The sequence below is a fragment of the Phyllostomus hastatus genome, unplaced genomic scaffold (assembly GCF_019186645.2).
Source record: "Phyllostomus hastatus isolate PE091 unplaced genomic scaffold, TTU_PhHast_1.1 phas_scaffold_193, whole genome shotgun sequence".
Classification (NCBI taxonomy): Eukaryota; Metazoa; Chordata; class Mammalia; order Chiroptera; family Phyllostomidae; genus Phyllostomus; species Phyllostomus hastatus.
This window is the reverse complement of record NW_025334015.1, coordinates 7,762,495-7,785,314: the sequence shown is the minus strand read 5'-3', so window position 1 is coordinate 7,785,314 and position 22,820 is coordinate 7,762,495. Positions and strand designations below refer to the sequence as shown.

General features: G+C 46.5%; 1 protein-coding gene across 5 annotated transcripts in view; it reads left to right on the top strand.

Moving 5' to 3' along the window:
• Positions 1 to 22,820, top strand: part of NTM (neurotrimin) — a 939,739-nt gene that overhangs the window by 526,463 nt on the left and 390,456 nt on the right. For 3 of the 5 annotated variants that reach the window (XM_045860343.1, XM_045860342.1, XM_045860341.1), the window contains exon 1: positions 7,804 to 8,914. In XM_045860343.1, the coding sequence (XP_045716299.1) occupies positions 8,748 to 8,914 (167 nt within the window). In that variant the 5' untranslated portion in view covers positions 7,804 to 8,747. Of the gene's footprint in view, positions 1 to 7,245; positions 7,265 to 7,803; positions 8,915 to 22,820 lie in introns of those variants that run through there. The other 2 variants (XM_045860344.1, XM_045860340.1) reach the window with 2 other exon arrangements.

The window sequence follows — 22,820 nt, the reverse complement described above, 5'->3', positions numbered from 1 at the left end:
AGCCATGTTCCAGCTAGACTTTAGGGGAAGATTCCCAAATGGGCAATTAATTTAGATTTAATAGGACACTTACTGTAAGTTTAAATAAATGCCAGTTAAATATTAAGAGCATATTTATTGAAGATTAACATTGCTAGTTGCATGGTGGGATTTTCTTTTTCTTAACGAAACCCTCAATCAGGGGAATTTGAACCTCCTTGGCCCTGCCGTCAGCTTGTTTTATTTGGACTCAGGGCAGCTCATGAATTATTTTGTGTGGCAGTTTTCTGACTTTCGAAGTGGATACCTTGTTGAGTGAGAAGAGTGGAAGGACATGATGAGAAGAGCTATTTCTCTACAGGAAGAACTAGTAACTGAATATGAAGGAAAAAGAGCTTTTGAGAAAAGCATTAAGAAGCATTAAAGCTATAGACCATCCAAGCTGGAAGGGTCTTCAGAAGTCATCTAATCCACCCTCCTCCTTTAGATGGAATGTAAAAGTGACTTGGGCAGCTTCACGCAGCCAGTAAGTGGAGGACTTGAGGCTTGAATGCAATACCCTTGACCCCAGCCCCTCTACTGAGCTGCCGTCTTACTCTAGAATAGTTCTTTCAACTTTCAAAAGTGCATTAGCCCATTTGGCTTCATGAACATTGGAGCTTCTCAAAGACCCAGTTGTGAAGACGGTTCTTTTGACAAACGAGGAAGGTAGCAACTCAAGAAAGCAAGCAACTTCTCCAAGGTGACATCATAATGCCCCGAGCTGAGACTAGAACTAAAATCTGCTGGTTTAAAAAAGATGTTTATGGAATGTAACTTTCAACAAAAAGTACAATGAAGCCCATGTGTTATTGAGCAAATACTTGTCTCATTATAATTTACTTCTTCTGTTGCTGCTCTTGGCTGGAGAACAATGAGTAAAACCACGAAAGAAGATGAAGAGATGGATTAAAAAAAACATGTGTACTACATGACTGTTTAGAAAGTAAAGCATGCAGGGGCAGAGGCAAGAGCCGTTCCTCTGACAGCAAACTTAGGCTTTTAAGCTCCAAGTTGGGGGCTGGTGAGCATGCCATACAAAGAGCTCTTTCTAGATAGAAGGTACCACCTGACTCTGTTTGGGCCGCACCCTGAAAACATTAGAACTGTGTCTATTTTTGCATGTAGACGAGTGTTTGCATGTAACCTTGCTCCCTTCCACAGAGGGCACTGGACTGATCCCGAATCACTGCCCTGCGATGCTCAACGGTAGCCAAGAAGAGCAATGAGTCAGGCACAAGAGAGTAGTATCAAAGAACTAGTCTACCATCTAGACTTGAGGAGACTTTGGTTTCAGCCATCAAGCACACAGGAGAAAAGAAGGGCTCAAGGCTTTGCCAGAAGGAGGTCAGAGGGCAGCACTTACCACGTGTTGAGATGGAGGTGCCTTTTCTTTTTTTCAATGTATCTCACCACCTTTCAGGAGCCTGTGGGAACACGACAGAGAAAAGTTCCTGCTGCCTGGGAAAGAAAGCCTTTTCCTGTTTCTCCAACATGGGCTCTTTCCCACAGGCTTATCTCCTGTGTGCTCTTGGAGAACACTGGGGTTCCACACTGGGGTGACAACCTGAGGGTCACCCCTCTTCCTGTCCTAGTTTGAAAGCTGAGCCACTTCCTCTCTCTGGCCACATCCTGCTGTGGTGTTTTGCTCTGTCTCCGGGATGAAGCCCCGCAGGAGGTGCACACAGATGGTGCACATAGGCCTATGCTCTGAGGGCTATTGGATTTTTTGAATGAATATCTCGCCTGTGAATGTGGGAAGCACCTCCACTGGCCCACCCTCCCAGCCCCAGGGCACAGGAGCCACCACATGGTTAGCCCCTGCCTTGGAGCAGGCCCTTCACTAAACTCTTTACCTCTCTTGTCTCATTTCATCTCTCACCAACTCTGTGCAGCAGGTACCGTGATCACCACTATTTTACAAATGAGGTCAACGTGCGTCCGCATGGTTACCCGGTTAGTCTTGGGGAAGATGGGGGTTTGCCTTCTGGCCTGCCCAAGTCCACATCCCATGGCCACACGTCATCAGTGAAAGTGTAGTGACAGAATTGATAAATGCATGAACACGACATTGTAGTGTTTAGAAGTTTTCTGTCAGACATACACAGCCCCTCAGACATACCCATCCTTCCCTTAAGTGAGAACCATCTGAGAATATGAAAAGCAGCCTGTGCTCCTTCCAGGCCTGGGGTGTGAAGATTCTGTCCTGTCTGCCTGCACCTAGGATCCTGCCTACACCACCTGTCCCTTCATCCCTTCTTGTTACTATGAAGTCCCAGTTTACAGTCATTTCCTGAGGGAAACATTTCCTCATCCTCCAGATTCCATGAGAACCTTCTGTTACATTCATTCTTCCCCTTACTCCTCATAGGGATTTTCATGAATGTTGCCACTGTTTTATAAAATTCTTCCTTAAAATCTGCTGAGTGGATCAAAAAACGGTGGTACATTTATACAATGAAATACTATGCAGCAGAAAGAAAGAAGGAACTCCTACCTTTCACAACAGCATGGATGGAACTGGAGAGCATCATGCTAAGTGAAATAAGCTAGGCAGTGAAAGACAAATATCATGTGATCTCACCTATAAGTGGAACCTAATGAACAAAACAAACAAGTGAGAAAGATAGAACCAGAGTCATGGAAACAAGGAACAGACTGACAGTGACCAGTGGGGAATGAGGAGGGGGATAAAGGGAAAAGAAGGAGAAGGGTCTAGTCAAGGAACCATGGACATGGGCAACAGGGTGGGGATTATTGACTGTGAGAGTCTGGGGGAGGTGGGGTGGGCAGGGCAGTGAGACCAATGGGGGAAAATCAGGATAACTGTAATAGAATAATAAGAAAAATCTGCTGCTCCTACTACACAGTGTGCTTTATAAGGGTAAGTAATCCTGGCATTGGTTTTGGTTTTTCTCTCTCATCCACAGCTTAAATCCACCACCTAATGTATAGCTGGCATTCAGTGTGCACTAAATGCTTGTTTGTTGAGTAGATGAATTTCTTCCCTGCATTTATAAATCCTTGGGAGCATCCCTTCCCCTCCTAACGCCACTCTACCTAAAGCTTAGAAAACCATGGCCAATGTCTGAATCTCAGGACAAGTAATAGGAAAAACTATTCCAAAGAGTAGGCACCTTCCAGTTTGTTTTTCTCAGCAATGAGGATGTTCTCAAGGGCTTACAGAGAGCACAGGGTTGAGTTCATTATAACTTCAACAGTCCTGAATGTATATACACATAAAACCACCCACAAGCCCAATAGCCCAATACTGTAAGCAAACTGAGGGGAAGGGCTATGCCTTCCATCTCGCGTTTCCTACTTTCAGCACAGTTCCTGGTATGTAGAAGGAGCTCAAACCCTATTCATTAAAGTTTACTGAAAGCACTGAATGCAGTTGAATAATTGAATACCCAGAGATACACTGGGAAGTAATGACATGAATTCCTCTATAATTCTCTCTTGCCTGTAGACAGAGCAGCCGAAGGAAGAACTTCACTACTTAGCTCTTATGCAGTGCCCTTACCTGGCAGGTACAGTGCAAACAACACTGGACAGGAGCAGGGGTCCTGAGTTCTAGTTCTGGTTCGCCAGTTATTAACTTTAGTCCCTACAGCAATTATTCCTCTCTCCTGGGGTTCAACCCCCATTTATGAAATGAGAGTGTGATACTATACATCTTCCAAGGTTCCCTCTGACTGTATGATTCTGTGATCTTGGGAATCCAGGGTCTCATTGTGAACCAAAACCAAGATGAGGAAAGATTCTCCCCCACAAACCTCTGGCTCTTGAGATATTCCCTTTTGGGTGTCTGGCTTTTGCTTTTAAGGTGTTTCAATTTTGATTATTCACTCTGCTCCTTTCTCTTTTCTGTCTACTTACCAAGTGCTCTACTGGCCATTTCTGCACTACATGCATCTCTTATGAAGTTTGGTGGCTTTCAAGGTCCACAGAGAGTCTAGCCTTTGCTATTTCTTTCTATCCTCCTTCTCCATTCTATTAGTGACCTCATTTTCTCCTCCATGGAAGCCTCTTCTCTTTTGCTCTTCCTGTTGAAATCCTAACATGCTAGACTCCAGCCCAGTCAAACAATTTTATTTTGATCCTATAAGCACATAGGAGGAGGGCTAGCATGTATTCTTCCAGAGTCCAGCCCTGCCCTGCTCCTCTGGAGGCATCTCTTTATCCAGATCGACACCACCTTTTCTGATTCCACCTTCCCATATCAATTTGGTGCCACACCATGGTAGTTACCCTGCCTTTGCCATCTTCTCGCCTGTGCTCCAGTTTGGAATCTCCACCAGGAGAGGGGGGCCTTTAGCCTTTTTAGAGAAGAGAAACTGGCATTTCTTAAGCCAGAGCTCCTCTTTTGGTCTCCTGTGTGAAATATTCACAGCTCTTTAGCTAACCCAGGCCTGCTGTAGGTAGCAGAGTCAAGCAAAAACAAGAGCTGATTTCCCTTTCATGAGAAATTGTTCCAGTTCCAACCCTGCTGTAGTGTGTGGATGCTGCCTGCGCCTAATTCTCCGTGTACCTCTTTCCTCACCTGCCCCTCAGCACTCCCCATGGTGCAGGGCAGGCTCCTGCTCACCTCTCCTTTGCAGTCACAGGACTCTTAAAGGGAATATGATTGTTTTCTTTTGCTCAGGCTGTGTGTACATGTGCGTGTGTGTGTGTGTGTATGCGTGTGTTTGAAAGGCATTGTCCTATAGATATTTTTATAACCTGAAGCAATTACAGCTGTCAGCACAGAGACAAGCTGTGACAAGTTGATTTATGTGTACGGTATATGTGTATGTAAGAGGGGAGGGAGGGAGGAAGGCGAGGGAGATGGGAAAGTAGGTGGAGATGGGTGCTCATTAGGAATCTGCTTTCCAGGAGGCAGAAAGGAAGTTGTTTCTATAAAGAACACAAATAATGAAATTACTCTGACTGTCATCCCTTTTTCATTAACTTGGATATGTTGGGGAAAATACAATAAATCCAGCAGTTTTTATGATGCAATAGACAGGAGAAAAGATAAGCCACTAAATGTTGGTTATATTTAGTGATTAGGGGATGGGGAGTGAGTTGGTGTGATTTTGATCTTCACCTATTCAAACCACTTCAGTAAAGGGTTGGAAAGAAGTGGATTCTGCCTTGTTAATTGTGAGGGCCTCTCTGATCTTTCTCCACTTTCTAAACTTGCCTTTTTGAATAAAGTTTAGATCCCTGGGTTTGAAGAGCAGGTATGAAGTTGTGAGTGGCTTTTCTTTGTTCATCCTGAGTGGCACCTGGGCTCTGTTGGGTTTCCTTTCTGCAAATGCTGGGATGCTGCAGCTCAGCACTGTCCTTTCACGGCCAGAGACAAAGATGGTCTGACTGTCTTAGATCAACTGCATGCACACTGGTATAAACTGAACATCTTAAAGGGCCCGTAGGAAGAATTATTTTTCTGCCCAGCCATAATAATGAACTGGTGACAGGCAAAGTATATTAATAGAGCATCTTCTACCTTAAATGGATTTCTAAGTATTTTACTGTAGAGTTAATCATGTATGTAGGCCCCTAGGGAAGGCCTGTTGTTGTCATTATCTACATTCCTAGATGCAAAAACTAATGCTCATTTGTACCTACCTAGGAATTAGATGCAAAATCCAGGATTAGAATTTATCATGAAAGGAATCATCACTGCCATTCTCCAGCCTGCAGGGAAATGGCTCCAAAGACACGAGAAGTCCCTCTCCTTCCTCGTGGCCAGCCTTTGTTTCCACATGAGGCGGCGGGGATTTACAAAGAGGGGTTGGTGGAGTGGGGAGAATGGGGGTGGTTAAAATGGTTGGATGATTAGAGGTGAGTCCTTAGGCTTTTGGGGAAGGAGAACCCCAAATTCAGCAAACTGAACATCAGAAAACATAGTATCAGGCTGTATGTCTGTTATCACATATCTTAACTTGGTGAAATCACTCAATTTCCTATTTCCACAACTTTCCATTGTAAAATGGAGATGAAATAAGGACTAGCAAGAATAAACTGGTGCTAAAGTAGGGGAATTTTCCTCCTTTTCTTTAAGAAATAGAAGCAAAACTCTCGTTCTCTCCATAAATGTCACCCCCCCATAGTAAAGTCTTTTGTTTTGGCCATAAATTGACAATTGATTTTTTGGGGTGCTATATATCAAATGGTCCCCACTGGCCAAAAGTAGCAGATGAGTTTCCCCGAGAATTTATTATCAGAAAAAGTCACCAGAGGACAGCAGGGGAAACGGGTCTTATGATAGATTAATTGAGATCCTCAGTGTAATGTTGCTCAGCTTTTCAGGTTGATCACTGTCTAGTCAACTCCTGAAAGAGAAACGCCAGCATGCTCAGTCTTTCCTTGCTACCCTGGAGTTTGGCTTCTGCACCTGCAAACCTGGCCTCAGTCCCTACCAATCGAAAGTAGTTAGAGTGAGGGGGATGTGACAGGTGAAATGCTTGTGTCATCCTAACACACGTGTTACATGAAAGTGGTGGTTGCTACCTGTGAGGTGCAAGGAATATATGGTACTAGGACCCTTATGATGATTCCATCTCTTTGGTGTTGGCTAGATGGCTTTTCAGAAAGAATATTTTTCTATTATTTGACAGTATGTGTGTATATATAGATATATTTTCTAGCTATCTTTCTATCTATCATCTATCTATCTATCTATTATCTATCTATCTATCTATCTATCTATCTATCTATCTATCTATCTATCATCTATCTATCTATCTATCTTCCTGGTTAGATTTTATAGAAAGCTGAGGGGAAAAAACAAGCCACTCCTGCCTCCTCTCCGTCTCCGGGGGAGAGTATGTGTCGGTGCAGGGAGCTCAGATCTGCAGTCCCTGAGAAGGCAGCATAGCAGTGTTAGCGCTGCTGTGTAGCCTGGGTCGCTGGGGGCTTTCCCCGCTGTTGATCAGAAGCCAGGCCTAGGAAGGGGAATGCACCGCATTCCCGCTAGAGCTGAAGTTAAGGGAGAAATAAAAATGTAGGTACCCAGGGACCCATAGTATTTGGAGAGGGAAAGTGACAGGAATTGAGAGGAATTCAGTTTTCCCCCAGGCTTCAAAAATTGGAAAAACACACCTATTAAGGTGAAATCAGCTCTGCAAGAGTGTGAAGCCCAGGAAACTTAGGAGTCCACTGCATGAATAAAGCCAGAGGCTCACACTCATTCATCTGAGTGAGCGCTTTTGAAGGGCTAGAATCTTTTAATGTCGACAAGACAAGGATAAAGAATGTAAGTCAGAACTTGATCAAGATTTCGATGTAATTTTGCCAGTTTCACACACTAAGAGGCTTCCGTGATTTTGCAGTTGTTTTGTATATGGAAGATCTCTATTTAGAATGGTTGCGTCAATTCTCTGGTGCTTTATACTAGCTTTTGTGGGTGGGGGATTGGTGGTGTGAGCATGGGCTACTGAATAAAAATGAAATTATTCTAAAACATCTTCCCAACACTCTACATGCTAACGGAATTAATTTGATAATTTTTAAGGTGCATGTATGCAAGCTACAGGGTTTGCCTTTCCTAGTTAATTAGTTTGTGACCCTTATTAAGATGTCTTGGGCTTATTAAAACTGCGTGGTAACTTTGCTTTCTTAATTTGCAAGTGACAGTTTTTCAAGGTGGGAAATGGTTAAATTCCTCGCTTTGGCTGGTGCACTGCAGCGGCGCAGCGCGGCGCGGCGGGGGTTAAGGTGGGCGCCCGCCCGCGCCCCGCGCCCGCCCGCCGGGACGAGCGCGCAGTCCGCCCGCTCGCGCGGCGCCGACACCGGAGAAAGTGGCGGTCAGTGATGGAGCTGCTGCCATGACAACCCCGGCGGTCGGGGCCCGTGCGCGTCGGGGCTGCTCCCGGGAGGAAGGCGGCGCGGAGGCCGGGGGCGGCCGCTGAGCGTGGCTTCCGCGCGGCTCCGGTGCCGGCTGCGCCTCGCTTTCCCCAGCGAGCGGAGCAAAAGAGCGAGCAAGGGGCCGCCGAGGTCCGCCTCCGCCTGGTCGCCCCTGCCTTGGCCGCCACTGCGGCCACTTCCCCAGCCGAGAGCGGCTACGTCGCAGCAGCTGCAGCGCGCATTTCGGCTCCGAGGAAGTTGACCTAGGAGGCTGCGGCAGGATCCCCGGGGCCAGATCCGGCACAGCCGTCTTCTCCTCGCACACCCCCTGCTGCCTCCTGCGTGTTCTACTTTTCATCTCTGCTATTGTTACAGATTGTATTCTGCTGGCAATCCGTCCTCTGAAACTTACAAAGAAAGTCTTGGATTTCCCCTTGTTCGAACTGAGGGATTGCAGACCTTCTCTGCGTGGCCGGATCTAACCCACCCTCTGCCCCCCTTCGGGTACCAAAGTGCTTATTCCACTCCAAAGTGCCATGTCTGAACTGTTAACGGAAAGAAGGGACTCCTGAGACCTGCCCACACCTTTCACCTGCCTTGAGCTTCCCCTTTCTCGGCCACCTTCCGCGGCCGAAGCAGCACCGAGGAATCCCTCTTTGAATGTCCTACGTGGAAACTGGTTCTCCGAGGCTGGAACGCTGAGGCTGGGTTTGGGAGAGGAATATTAGACTCGGAGGAGTCTGCGCGCTTTTCCCCTGCCCGCGCCTCTGGATCGCCGCTAGTTCACTGCTCAGTCCCTGTGCTCGCTCCCCCACCCCACCCACTTCCTGTGCTCGCCCGGGGGGCGTGTGCCGAGCAGCTGCAGGAGTTCTGGGAAGTTGTGGCTGTCGAGGATGGGGGTCTGTGGGTACCTGTTCCTGCCCTGGAAGTGCCTCGTGGTCGTGTCTCTCAGGCTGCTGTTCCTTGTACCCACAGGAGTGCCCGTGCGCAGCGGAGATGCCACCTTCCCCAAAGCTATGGACAACGTGACGGTCCGGCAGGGGGAGAGCGCCACCCTCAGGTAGGGAGCTGCCATTCTTCAATGACTTCACAATGATTTGAGAGGGGGGTGGGAAGAGAGGGGTAGGGGTGCAGGTGTGTGTACTGGAGCGGCGCGCAGGATGGCTACTGATTTTTTTGGCTGCACAGTTGATGGATGCGCTGGATACTCTGTCCTGGGAATGTTGGCGGTTTCATCGGGAACCTCTCAGAGGTTCAGGAGATGAGCTGTTTCCCCCAAAGCTGGCTTCCTTGGCTCAGAACTTGGGAAGCATGAGGGGCTGTTGGGCCAGGGAGTCCCTAAGATTGAGGACTGTGGCAGTCCCATGCTGATGGCCATGGTGACTGGGGCCTGGATGGGGCTCAGTGTGAATGGTCTTCTCTGAAGTTGATGAGCCCCAAAGGACTCTTGTGGCTTCCTGTGAATTCCCTCACTCTGCCCAAGCCGCGGGGAGTGGCCAGCTGGGCTGCCTCACTCTGGCAGAGCTGCTGTTTTGTCCTGGGCCTAGCTGTGCCTGGGCTTTCCTGGGGGCCTTCAGGCCACAAACTAGTGGGCAGGATGTGCTTCTCCTGTTTGAACACCACTTTCTGAGATTGGAGTCATGGAGAGGAGTCTGATTTGTCTGTGGAAAGTATCATTTACTCTGGTTAACTGCGCTCCCTTGGTGCTGTTCACCAAAACAGTATATGGAAAACTCACCCACCTAGCAGAAGCTGAGTTTCAGTGTTGAATCAGGTACTGATTGGCTTTTGGGGCCAAGGATTACAGGGACCAGAGGAGGAGGAGAGGAAGAATCTTGGTTATGTTTTGTGTAAAGTAGTGAGCGCCTATCTCCCTGGTCACCCTGCCTCCTGAAATGCTAGCTTAATTTCTCTGCCTACAAACTGCATGCCCCCTGGGAGGGCAGCACAGAATTAGTGGCTGTAGTGGAGTCTCACTCCCTGGAGTGTTATGAGAGTCAGCCCAAGGAAGGAGTTGAGAAGATGGATGGGAAGAATGATTTTCCTACGTCTCTTTGATTTAATATGCCCTCTTAAATAAAGTTTCCCAAACTGGGCCACTGAGCTAACCACAAGGCAACGTGGTGATATTCCCGGTTTTTGCACATGAAGATTCTTGGTGCTGCTGTCCCCTTTAGCCCCCTGGTGACTGTTCTTCTACGATTGGATTGTTTGTGGATGACCCACGGAAGGCAGTACCCACAGGAGAGAAAACGTTGAGGAGGGGCATTGGCAGGACTTTGCCAAAGGGGTGTGGGTTTTAAGGACACACACTGGGGACAAAGAATATCCCAAAAATTCTCCCTGAGAATATCCCAAGCCCCTTTGTCTTTGGGGAGCTAACCTCCATTGCCCCAGTGAATTTCTAGTTGCTCCTTGCTTCCTGGAACCAACCTCTTCCATAAGGCCTTTAGGGACTATTTTGAACAAAGGTTAAACATCTAACTACCTCCCACCCTGAAATAACTGTACATCTGCTTTAGGAAGGGATTTCAAGGGAACTCCAAGTGTGCTGTGATTTCAGAGTACTTGAGAGAAAAACAAAAATGAACATCTAAAGCAATATAGTCAATGGCATACAGTATTCTCTGGATACCTCCTTTGTCCCTAAACTTTGGCTGCAAAGAATAACAGATAAAATAGAGGCATCTGTACAGAGAGAACATTTGAGAAACAAATGGGATGATATCTTCAAGGAGAAGATGGAAGGTAGTCAGCTCTACACTGATTTGAAGATAAAGACATAGCAAAGGGCTCCTGACAGATGGTAGCCCCCATGTTGGAGCAACAATGAGGGGTATTGGACAGGCCAGGATTTGGTCCCCAGAAAGCAGCCCCTTAGGATCATGAAAATCAGAACTCTCTAGAGAGTGGCACAGTTTAACAGATGCTCAGTCAGGGGATGGGCCTGGGTTAGTAGCTGCTTCTCTGCAAAATCACATTCTCATGTACTGGCTGGCTTATCTTTCTTTGTCTTTCTTTCCATGCATCTTTTTTTTGTCTCATTCTGGGGTCCCTCTCTCTGTCTCTTTTAGGCACTAATGTTTGTTTGTATTTTTACGTATGCCATAGACACTCTGGCCTTGTTTGGGTGTAGATGAAGGAAATGGGATATGGTGAGGCTTCCTCTCGAGACCCAGCTCAGCTGTGGCATGAAAAGGACCTCCTGACACACTTGCCCTTCTGTGCCAGCCCTGGGCTGAATGTCTTCCTGATACCAGGAGGAAGAGCCTCCCAGTGAGTGGAGCCCTGCAGGGCAGGGATTAGAGCAACTGGAGTCTACCTGACACCCACCCATTGACCATGGGCCTGATTTAGGTTGTGAAGCGGGCAGCAGGTTCATCAGACAGCCTGCACAGAGGATGCTCCTGCCTCTGCAGAATGACCCTTATTTTTCTCAGGCTCTGATGCACTGGGACAAGGAAGTGCCGCCATGTTGGGGTGCCCTTGGGTGGAGTGGTAGCCCTTGAACCCAACACAGGCTCTGCATTTTGTACAGAGACAAGTCCGGGTAGTTTACATAAAATTTGCTAATTTTGCACCTGACCTGATTTCAGGTTGCAACAATCTAGTGGTCCAGGGCTCTGGGTTATTTTATTTTTGCTGTTTTGTGTGTACATGTGGATCTCTTCTTTTTTTCCTCCCTCCGTCTTCCCTTCCATCCCTTCCTTTTTTTTGTTTCATTTAGCATGTGACCCAGCTGCACAGAACCACACTCAGGGAGGCCCTGGGCACCTCTGCTGGGCCCCGGGAGAGCCACAATCCACACTCCACATCATTGTGGGTGACAGTGACAGCGAGGCTTGTAGTTTTCTTCTCAACCAGCAGAGGACTTTTTGCTCTAATTTCATTTTATTCTGCTTTGTTCTCCCCAGTTTCATTTTTGGAGGGTCTTTTCCAGTCCCCAAAGAATGAATGCTTTCAGTAGCAGATTCTAATGTGAGGAAACTTTTTAAAAATGTTTGATTTCATCTAATTAACACTAATGATTCTTGTGGAGGTATGGGGAAACCTTTCACCTGACATGCTATTGACAGCCTGAAAAAAATGTCAAACAATTGCAGTCTCACTCGTTCTGCCCTCCTGCTGATAGTTTATATGCCTATTTTTTAGAAGGGTGAGGTTACATAAAACATAATGTGCAGTAATAATAATATTAACCGAGGTTTATTGAGCACTCACTATTTGTTAGGGAGTTTTCTAAATGTCTTATATAATATCTCACCCATCATCCAGCCTCATGATGTTAACATTTAACCTTAATAAAAACCCTATGATGCAGGGGCTGTCATTATCCTCATCTCACAGATGAGGAAACTGAGGAACAGAGAGTTGACGTTTGATTAAGGCTACAAGATAGGAAGTTTTGACACCGTATTGTGAGGCATTAGTAATAATAATGTTCAAAAAGATGAATGTTCTTTCAGTTATTGGCCAGTTATTGTATAAAACATTTTGTACACATAGTAACATTTAATTCTCACAACAGCTCCCTGAACTAGACTTAATCATTCCCATTTTACAGATGAGGAAACTGAGGCCCAGAGTGTGGAATGCACCTGAAATCACACAAGGGGCAGGGCTGGGATGTTGCCTTGGGATTTTGCTCTTCGACTTCATGCAAAATCTTTCCCCAGTGAGTTCTTCCTCCTGATTCCTCCCTGGTACTAATCTCGCCGCCACTCACTTCAGCTTGTACCTTGTGTTGTCCAACTCTCTGTCTTCTTTCTCCCTGCGGATTGGGGAGCAGCCAGCTCCTGAAAAGCAGAGACCATGCTTTGTAATGCTGTGAGCACTGCGTGCTTCCAGATGTTTACTGGGCAGTGAATTAAGTGACGATAAGCTGAACATATCCCCAGCCTATGTCCAGTTTATCTCCTTAGCACAGTTCTCTGTCACTGTATTCTAAAATGCAACTGTGGTCAATCAGCGAAGGTTTATTGAGAGGTTCTTACATCAAAGGCACTGAGCTGGGTGTTGGGATGTGAAAAGACATGAGGCATGGACTTTGCACTCTGGGGTCTGGGGTCCAACTCAAAAGGCCAAAAGGTAGGCTGTGGACGAGAGATAATAACAGCGAAGGCACAGTGCCCATTAACAAATGGTTGTTACAGGGTCAGAGAGGAGAGCTCTCTCTCCCAGGGGGCAGGACCTGGCTCCTCTGAGGGGAATGCTGAGGAAGCAGTGAGGGCAGGAGAGCCTGAGGCACCCCATGGTGTGGGTGTCATTCATTAGAGGCCTTCATGGAGTGTCCTCGGGTTGCTTGTCAGTTTAGATGACTCTGTGTCGCGTGTCTGCAGATTCCCCAAATACTTCCTTGGGATCACCTGGACAGTGAGCATTGGAGGCTGACTCCACGTCTGGCATGTATCTAGAATGTGGGCTTTGCTGCCGTGGGGTGATTTCTTTTGGGGGAGAGATGAGTTAATAAAAATGTCTGAGAAATGTACAAGATTGAAGTTGAGTTAGATATAGCAGTTCCATGGAATAGCACCGAATACTGTGGTTTTGACACTTGGGGAAGCCCGTGGAGTCCCCTTCCAGATGTTTGAGGCTGGGGCACGTTGTCTCATAGAAAACATGCAGCATTTCATTTTTAGGCAGATGGATCCTCTGCAAGCCTCTCCAGCTACTCCATGGCCTCTGGAGGAGAAAACTGTGTTCTTCGAGTTCACATCCCAATACCTAGCACAGGACTTGGCCCACAATTTTTGCTAATAAAGACTGAGTGACTGTCCCCCCACTCCCTTCACACCCTCTGTTGTAGGCATCTGGCCTTTCTGTTTCACGAATACAGAAACCCTGCTCTTCCCACAGAGCCTATCCACTCCTGGTTCCCACTGTTGGGGATACTCTAGATCTCCCCCTGGACAGTTGTTGATCGCCTTGGCCTCAGCTCACACAGAAGCCTTGTGAGCTGAGGCTCACTGAAGCCTTTCTGGACGCTCCAGTGAAAATAATCCACTCCCACTCCCACCCGTCTTGTATTGGCAGGTCACCCTGGATTAGTTTTTCAGAGCAGTCATCTGTATCTGAAAGTGTTCCCTTTTTTATTTGGTGTGTGTTTATGATCTGTTTTCCCCAACTGGACTGTGAGGTCCTTGAGGGCAGATACCTTCACAGTCTTATTCTCCACCGAGTAACAAACTCCCGGCATATAGAAGGTGCTCAGAAAATGGTGGCTGCATGAGCAAATGAAGGGCTGTCTCTGAGATCACGATCTTCTTCCCTTTGCCCTTCTCTGACCCTTTTCCTTAGTTGTCTTGTGGTGTCCTGGCCTGGACATGTCACAGTCCAGTCTGTGCAGCTGGGAGAGGTCTTCTGTGATGTGAGCCTGCTTGAGGATGTTACAAATACACACAGTAATTGAGCTGCTGTCTTTCTGTCTAGGACACTGGTGGGCTGTATCCGTTGCCTGTTACGTCATAGCTACACCCACCCACCCATGACACATGCCTTCTTTCTGCCAGGTCACTTGCTTACCCAGAACCTTTGGCGAAACGCTGCTGTCTGTTGATGGGGTCAGCCCCAAGAGGTCCTCAGGGAAAGGAGCAGTCCCCAAATGAGAAGGGGCACAGAAACATACATCTCAGCCCATCCTTCTTTATCTTTTGGTGTCTCCTGGCTGTGGTCGCCTTGTGGTGTAACTATTGATCTGTTGTTCATGAGTTAACTTGTTCAGAATAGCAATGCCACTCTGGAAACATGTGCTATTCCGACTACCCCCCCGCTCCGAGATTGACTCCTGTGTGCTCACCTGCAGGGCCTGCCAGGCATCCAGCCGGTAGACCGTGGTTCCAAAGAGCATGCACAGATGGGGCTGCAGAGGGAGGCTCCTGGAAGCACACTCTGTCCGTGTATGGAGCCAAAAACTAAAATGGGAAAACGAGAAACCTAACCAACCATGGGGCAGAAGAAGGAGTATGCCAGTTGTCAAGGGAACCTGGAGAAGGGTACAGTGGGACGGCCCAGGTCTCTAGTGCTCCTCACCTACAAGGGCAGGTGCTTTGCAGAAATGTTTCTTTTGTCTTTGAAAGGATTACAGAGCCCAGGGAGTTCCACCAGCTGGGTTTACAGATAATGAGGCTAGTGACAATCCCTCTCGCATGCACAAGGTCTTCTTTCTGGAAGGGTGGCAGGGAGCTGACACCCAGCCCACACTAGGCTGTGAGCCCCATCCTAGGGCAACCTGCACCTGAAAGAAGGCCCACGTTCTTCTACTAAAAGCATCCTGCTGATTGTGTTTCTGAGGCAGTTGGCTAATGTTTATCCCCATGGTATCTCCTAGCTGCTGGTTTTGTCTGGTACTCAAGCCTGCCTTCTTAGCCCTTATGCTGTCCCTCTGATTTTGTTCGGGACAACTCCATTTACTAGGTGTCAGGTGCTAAGCACTGTACGGGCAGGGGCTTGTTCAGCCCTCACAGCTGTTCCACAAGGTGGGTGCAATGACTTCTCCAATTTTGTAAATCCAGAAACCCAAACGCTTGAGAGGCCAAGTAGGCGTTTCCCCAAGTAGTGCAGTCAGATGGTGGCTGAGCCTGGGGCTTGGAACGAGTTATGTCTGATCTCTAGGCTAGTTCTCTTTTTTACCATAGGGATTTTTTCATTCTGTCACTTCTTCATTGCCAAGTTCTTCTCTTCCCAGAAAGTGAATTTGGTTGTTTTGCCTTGTACTGGAGTGCAAGAATCTTTTTCCCTGCAAGTATTTTAGGAATGGGGGCTGGGGGTCTTTAAGGTTTTGCACAGTCTAAGCATGGAGACACAGAGATGCCCCGCTGGCCTCTAGACATCCTTTTCATCGGAGAAGCCTAGATTCTCCATGGTTTGTTCAGAGTAAGATTGTCATTCTCGTTCTTCCACCGACCTTTGCTGCAGACACCAGCAGTCTTGGACTCTCAGAGAGAGTTAGTGGTTTCTCAGGTACTGTCCTGCATTTAACTGGAGTGGGACATCGAGCAAATCTGGGTGGAAACACAGCTCTCTGAGTAGCCTGAGAGCCCGTACATCTGGATGTCCCGGCAGAGAGGGCAGAGCAGCCAAAGCGGGACCCACACGTTTCCTTCTTTGTTGTTGTAGAAATAGGATCATTGGCATCTCTCTTGGGGAAATCTTTAAAAAATGCAATTAATATTAATAGCATATTTATTCTAAGTTTAGAGTCTCCACTGGTGGGTAAAATATAACATTATCTTTATATTATTTGAGGTCAGTTTGCTTCCTCGGGAGCAAGCGGATGGGTTCACACTCTGCAATAGAATGCTGATAAAAAATAAATGGTACCATTAGTACCACAAAGATGGCCAAACAGAACTATTTTTTAAGGAAATCAAGAGTTGGTTGGATTTAGAGTGTCATCTCAAATTGCGTGTGTGAGGAGGGGAGTAAGCACTAGGAATGTTTAATGGAAGAGTTAGGGATGGAGACAAAGATCTCCAACAAACGAGACTTTGCTAGCTCACAGCCGGTGGGTGCGCTGGAAGGAAACCAGACTGGCAGGCAGGATTCTGTTAACCCTGAAGCAAGTTCGCCCTCTGTGCGAACTTGGGCAACTTGTTTTCATCTCTATGTATAAAGAGGACAGTTATTACCTACCTCAAATCATTGTTTCAGGTTAAAATGAATAATGGACATAAAGCTTAGTGTATAATCATAACTTTCTTTTCACATTCATGTATATACATATGCATGTGTATGTATATATAATATTCACACATCTTGCAGGTTCCATTATAAAGTATTGTAGCTTAAGCACCCATTAGCTCCACTTTGATAGACATAGTACGTCGTGCTTCTGAGAGATCTTGAAGACAAGCATTCCTCTTTGTCTGCCTGTGATTGTACTTTCCTTTGTTTCTCTCATACATCTGTTTCGATTCTAGGCATCTTCTTCAGTTCAAATAACTTCTTGAGCTATTTCACATCAGAGAGGCAGTGAGAAGCTGGGTATTTTTTAATTTTCTTAGCAAGATTGTTGCATAGCAAGTTATGACAGTTCATGGTTCTGAAGATGAATTTCCTAGCAGAACAAACTATACAGAAGGTTCTGTCAGGCCAGGTTATCTGAAAAAAAAAAATATAGCAGGGTCAGGAATGTAAGTATAGATTTAGAGTTGATAGATCCCTTTTCCTTGGAAGGTCGATTTTTCCATGATAAGCCACTGGAGTAAGCAGGCACAACGAGGGTGGGACACCACTGCTCGCAGGGTGCAGCCCCCCATGGTTTACTGTTCTCTGATCACACTTTTCTTTCATTCATGTGTCCTCTGCATGGAGAATCTAGTGCAGGGCTCATGTGGAGATGGGGAAAGTAGGCAGAAAAGAAAACCTCTTTGCATTTGGCACTTTTCCTTACATGCAAGTCTGGGGCAAGGCTAGTATGCCTGGCGTCAGGCGCTGATCCCACAACACACTGATGGAGCCACAGAAAGAGCCTTTTCCCTCCAACCTTGTGGCTGGGGTTTACACTGGCGTGGGTTACGTAGAGCAGTTTCAGCCTCGCATGATCTGTGTTCCCCAGATCTCATTGTTCCACGTGGTTACGTCGTTTGGGTTTATATGGGTGCATTTGGCCAACTTGCTGTCTTGTCAGTGTGAGATATTTTAGCTTTGAAAGCTTTTGGGGGTTAGAATTGTCTTATAAAATGAACATATCAGTTATGATGGTTTTTGAAAATAATAAAATTTTTAATGAAAACAGCATCAACCACTAGACTGAAAATGGAAAAATGACAAAATTGAAATTATCCTTCAGACAAAGGTTTGTTTGCCCCATAGAGGCACAGGGAGCTACAACTGTGTGAAAATGATTTCTTGATCTTGTCTGGATTTTCAGACAGACTATAGTGTACTGGATAAATGGAAGAGTGCTTTTACACTTAGAATAATCATCTTTGGGAAAATTTACTCATCAGGTAAGCTGAATCCCAAACAGTTCTCACCAGTAGGAACCTATGAGGGAGAAAGTAAGACATGCAAACTGTATTTCATTAGGCACAATAGTTATACCTGAACACTGGAAAAAGCAACCCTTTGGTGTGGTGGGTCGAATTGGGTCACCTCCCTCCCCCCCATACACACAAAGAAATTGGAAAGAAAAAAAACAAACATTTGTTGAAATCCTAATACCTAGTACCTCGTTCTGTGACCTTATGGGGAAGCAGGGTCATGGCAGATGCGAGTAGGTGTTTACGATGAGTTTATGTTAAAGTACGGTGGCCGCCTAATCGATATAACTTGTGGTGTCCTAATAAGGAGATGACAGCGTGGTGGCAGAGTAGGCACACAGGGAAATACCATGTGGTGATGAAAACGGGCAGGAGTCATGCCGTTGCTAGCCAAGGAATTCCAAAGACTGCCAGCGACCTACCAGGAGCTGGTCGGAGGCAGCGAAGGATTCTGTCGCTCAGGCTTCACAGAAAGCACGTCCTGCCGACACCTGCATGTCAGAGTCCCGGCTTTCTGAATTGCGAGGCGGTGCATGTCTGTGACTTTAAGCTTTGCAGTTTGTAATGCACTTTGACCGCGGCCCCAGGAAGCTGATACACTTGGGAATTACTGTTTTTTTAAATAAGCATCCCATGTAAAGGACCACTGAAAGGCCTGGATAGACCACCCTCTCACCCACCGTGACACAAGCCGCTGCAGTGCATGGAGGGGTATCGGGGCTCTGAACGCTCTTGGTGTGTGTGTTCGGTCCCAGTAGTGATTTCCCAACCTAGCTTTACTGCACTTCGCTTTATCGTGCTTCACAGATGCTGCCTCTTTTTTACAAATTGGAGGCAAGACCCTGAACCAACAAAAATGCCTCTCTCACTGTGATACTGGCCTTGTGGTGGTCTGGAATCCGACCTGCCGTGTCTCTGAGGTGTGCATACATCTAGGAGGCTGGTCTGGCATGGAACTGATTATCCTCTTTTGCTTAAGAGGCAAATGGGGCAAACCCTATTGTATCTTATTTTCAGGTTATCTGTGTTACCTCAGAAGTCAAAGACCTTTCCGGCCATGGTTCATGGTTTAGGTTCTTTTTACCCATATGGTCCTCCTGCACACCCAGTAATCTGGCACAACAGCAAGCATTTCTAGATTCTCCAAACATTTCTACTGTCTGTTCTTTATGACTTGTCACCAGCAACATCCTTCTGCCTCCAGTCCCTTTTCTTCTTTGAATGGTACTTTTTTTTCTTTCTCTTAAGCTGAAACCTGGCTATTTCCTGGGTTAGTTCCATACCTGTATCCTGCTTACCAACAGGCCCGGAAGTTTGACGGTTGTTCTCTTTGTTACCCTGTGACTGCAGGACACTCCTTTTCCATCTTCCTCAAAAGCCCTGGTTACACCGGCGCACACACACATTGCCCGGAGCTCCTTTCTTGCTGCTGTCCTCTGCTCTCTCCTGACCAGTCTCTGTCACTCCGGAGCTCCAGGCTGCACCTCTGGTTGTTGATCTGCGAATCAGTGTATGACTCAGACATTTCAAACTCAGTGCCTCCAAACCAGCACTCTTAATGGGAGCCCCCACCAGGCTCCTTGCCAGGCCCCCAGAACATATCTGCCCTCAGTCTGGCCTCTGTCTGCCCCCGTCTTAAGAATAGGCCTGGCCATTCTTCCAGCTGTTCACACCTAGAATGTGATAGATAACCTTCCTTCCTTCCTTCCTTCCTTCCTTCCTTCCTTCCTTCCTTCCTTCCTTCCTTCCTTCCTCCCTTCCTCCCTCCCTCCCTCCCTCCCTCCCTCTCTCTCCCTCTCTCCATATAACTCATCAGTAAATCCGTTTGTCTTTACTTTTAAGATATATCCTGAGTCAGACCACTTTCACCATCTCAAACACTGCCCCAAAGCTAAGCTGTCACCAGTTGTCCCCTGGACTATCCCAGTAGCATCTCCTCTAGTCTTTCTTCCACTGCTGCGCGCCAGAGTCCATGCTCCAAGTAGCAGGCTGAGTGAGTTGTCACTTAAGAACATAAATCAAATCACATCACTCTCTACTCCAAACCCTACAGTGGCTTCTAGTTGTATTTGGAATGAAATGCAAACACTTCAGTGCTACAAAAGACTTTGTATTACTTGGTACCTGCGTGCCTTTGGTCATCTTCCTGCCTTGCTCAGGAGGATGCAGCTCACTGAACTTCTCTGTTGTTCCTTGAGCCTGCTGAGTCCACTTTTCCCTGAGGAAATGCCCCTTGCTTTTCCAGGACCCACTGCCGTGCTGAACTGGGGGATCCTTCATGGCTGTGCTCAAACACCCCGTTCTCTAATAAGAATTCTAGACAATGCTGTTGGGTATAGTTATGCCCACCCCCCATATCACTCTACCCCTTACTGAACTTTAATTTTTTTCATAGCCCTCAACAATTAGAAAACTCTCGTATTTATTTATTACTTATCAGCTCTTCCACAAAATGTAAGATCTTTTGGGCCGCGGACTTTATTGCCCTCATTTATAGTGGTGAAGTTACTGCCTAGAATATGGGATATATTAAGTAATATTTGCTGAGTGAATGAAAAATTTATTAGGAATAATAGCAAGCTATTAATAGTGAAAATTATTAATTTTTCATTAGAAAGCGGAGACCCAGGCCTCTGTCTGACTTGGCATGCATTAGGGCGTTCTCAAACAGAGCTCAGGTGGGGTGTGTGTGACCTAGCATTGGTTTGTCCTCCAGGACGGTGACCGGAGCTGGACACGCAGGTGGGGATCCCTGGGACAGGCTGACACACTTCATAAAATCCACATGGGCAGAATCTAAAGGACCTTTAAATTTCTGCCTTCTCGAGAGGGCTTAGAGAAAATCTAATAAACACTTGAAAATAAGGATTAGTTTCTAGCTCAAGGCCTACAAACTTGGGGGAAGGGAAGGAAGCCAGAGTTAGGGAGGAATTGGGCTGTGAGCCTGAAATTTATTATTCAGTGTCTGCTGTTTTATTTTAAACTTGTTTATTAAAGGAATTTTACTTGAAGGCTGTACATGGAAAGCCTAGAACCAGAACCCTCCCGGGGATTAGATCCTGGTTCCACTACCTCCCAGGTATGTGACCTTGAGCACATTGATAAATCTCACTGTGCCTCACTTTTGCCTGTGTTTAAAGGAACTAATGATAGGAACACTGAGCCAGGAGTGAAATATGAAGTATTTAGGACAGTGCCTGGCACTCAGCGTGTGTTAGCTTTCACAGTTAGGGAGGGATCAGGCAGGAAGTGTATCTGCTGTGGGCAAACAGCAATGCTTTGAAGCTCAGGACCCTGGGGGGAGCATTGCGCAGCGATACCTTGAACAGGAAGTGTGCCACTATAGGTGCAAATTCTGCAGCAACACAGGCATCTTTGTGGAGGAATGATTTGGAAAAATCTTGGCAAGTGTCATTGTTTTTGGAATGTGAGCAGTGGTCCAGGACTACGGTGACCTGCGTTTTAGTCCAGGCTCTCTGTCTGAACTCACTGCAGGATGCTCATAAAACTAGCTCATCTAGGCTGAAGTTTCACTGTTTCTGAAATTAAAAAGTAGAACATGATCTGTACTGCGCTGCTCAGTTCTTTACAGTTGAGGAAGGAGTCTTAGCTATTTAAAAATACATGTTGTTTATTCTCGTCCCTAGGCAGAAAGCTTGATTTTGTTTTCCAGCCTCTTTTGAATTTGGGTATGGTCACGTGACAGAGTTCTACCCATAGGAATGTTATGTACGGATTGGCCCACAGAACACTCCCAGATGAACTACTTCATGCTGTTTCTCCTTACGCCATCTGGATGTTGATATCCAAAATTACCTTGGAAACTGGTGTCCTATTTGGCAGATGCTCAGGCAGCCAGGTTGTGGAATGCCTACACAGGCTGACCCAGAACCCCGTCTGTTAGATCACTGCATGAAGGAAAAATACACTTCTATAGGGATAGGCTTCTGGGAGGTTGGAGTTCATTTGTTAGTGTAGCCAGCACTAACCTATGCACTTCAACACCACTCTTATTATTCATATTTTCTGGTTTCAACTGCATAGAAATACGCAGACGTGTTTTTTTAAATCTACACTTAAGCATTCATTAAAATTTCTTGGCAAGGCTTTTGGTGATTTTTTGTATGGGTCCATCTGTACATTGGAACCATGACCTTTTCAAACTGAAGTTTCAAAGGTTTGATTTTCATCTGCTTGACTTTCTACATCTCTGAACCAAGTAAGATGTCTGCGTTACCCTGCACGCAGGTGAAAACCAGGGACAAAGAAGAGTTTTACCTGGGAGTAAATGTGCGTATATCCACAGTAGAGCCAACTGAAGACATGCTATAATGAGTGAAATACCTCTGAGGTGACAAATTGCTTATTGATTGGCTGGAGGGGTCTTACTTAGTGCAACCTTTTGTGGCAGGGATATTCCAATATTTGGTATTTTCATTGAAACACAGTAAAGACACAGATGGGATGAGTTGTCGGCTTATTCTTAAAAACATTGAAAATGAAGAGAGAAAACCATTGTCAGAGGTCAGAGTTTAGAAGAGCAAGCAGGTGGTGGGGTCATCCTGTGTGCACGTGGCTACAGGGGATGGAAGGTGTGAACCGGGAGGGGGAAGGCAGCTGTGTGTAGGGATCTACCATGACCCCAGGCAAAGCAGAGACATGGAGGCTTTGGGGTTTGCTGGGAGTCAGGGACCTTGTTTTATTTATTCCCTTGTTGTCTCCGTATGCTGCAGAGTACCTGGCACTTGATAGGAGCTTAATGTGACCCTAAGGAATACATGGGTGCTCCATCACATGTCACTTCAGCACTACTTACTATGCATCTGGTCCGTGCCAGGCACTGTTCTGGGCACCGAGTTCCTCTCCTCACAGAGCGATTTGTAGTGAAGGGAGACTGAGACTGTAGCCCCACATATTGATAAAAAAGTGTCTTCTCCTAGCATGCAGCTTGCCAGACCCAGTAGGAATAGGTGACCTTCCCCA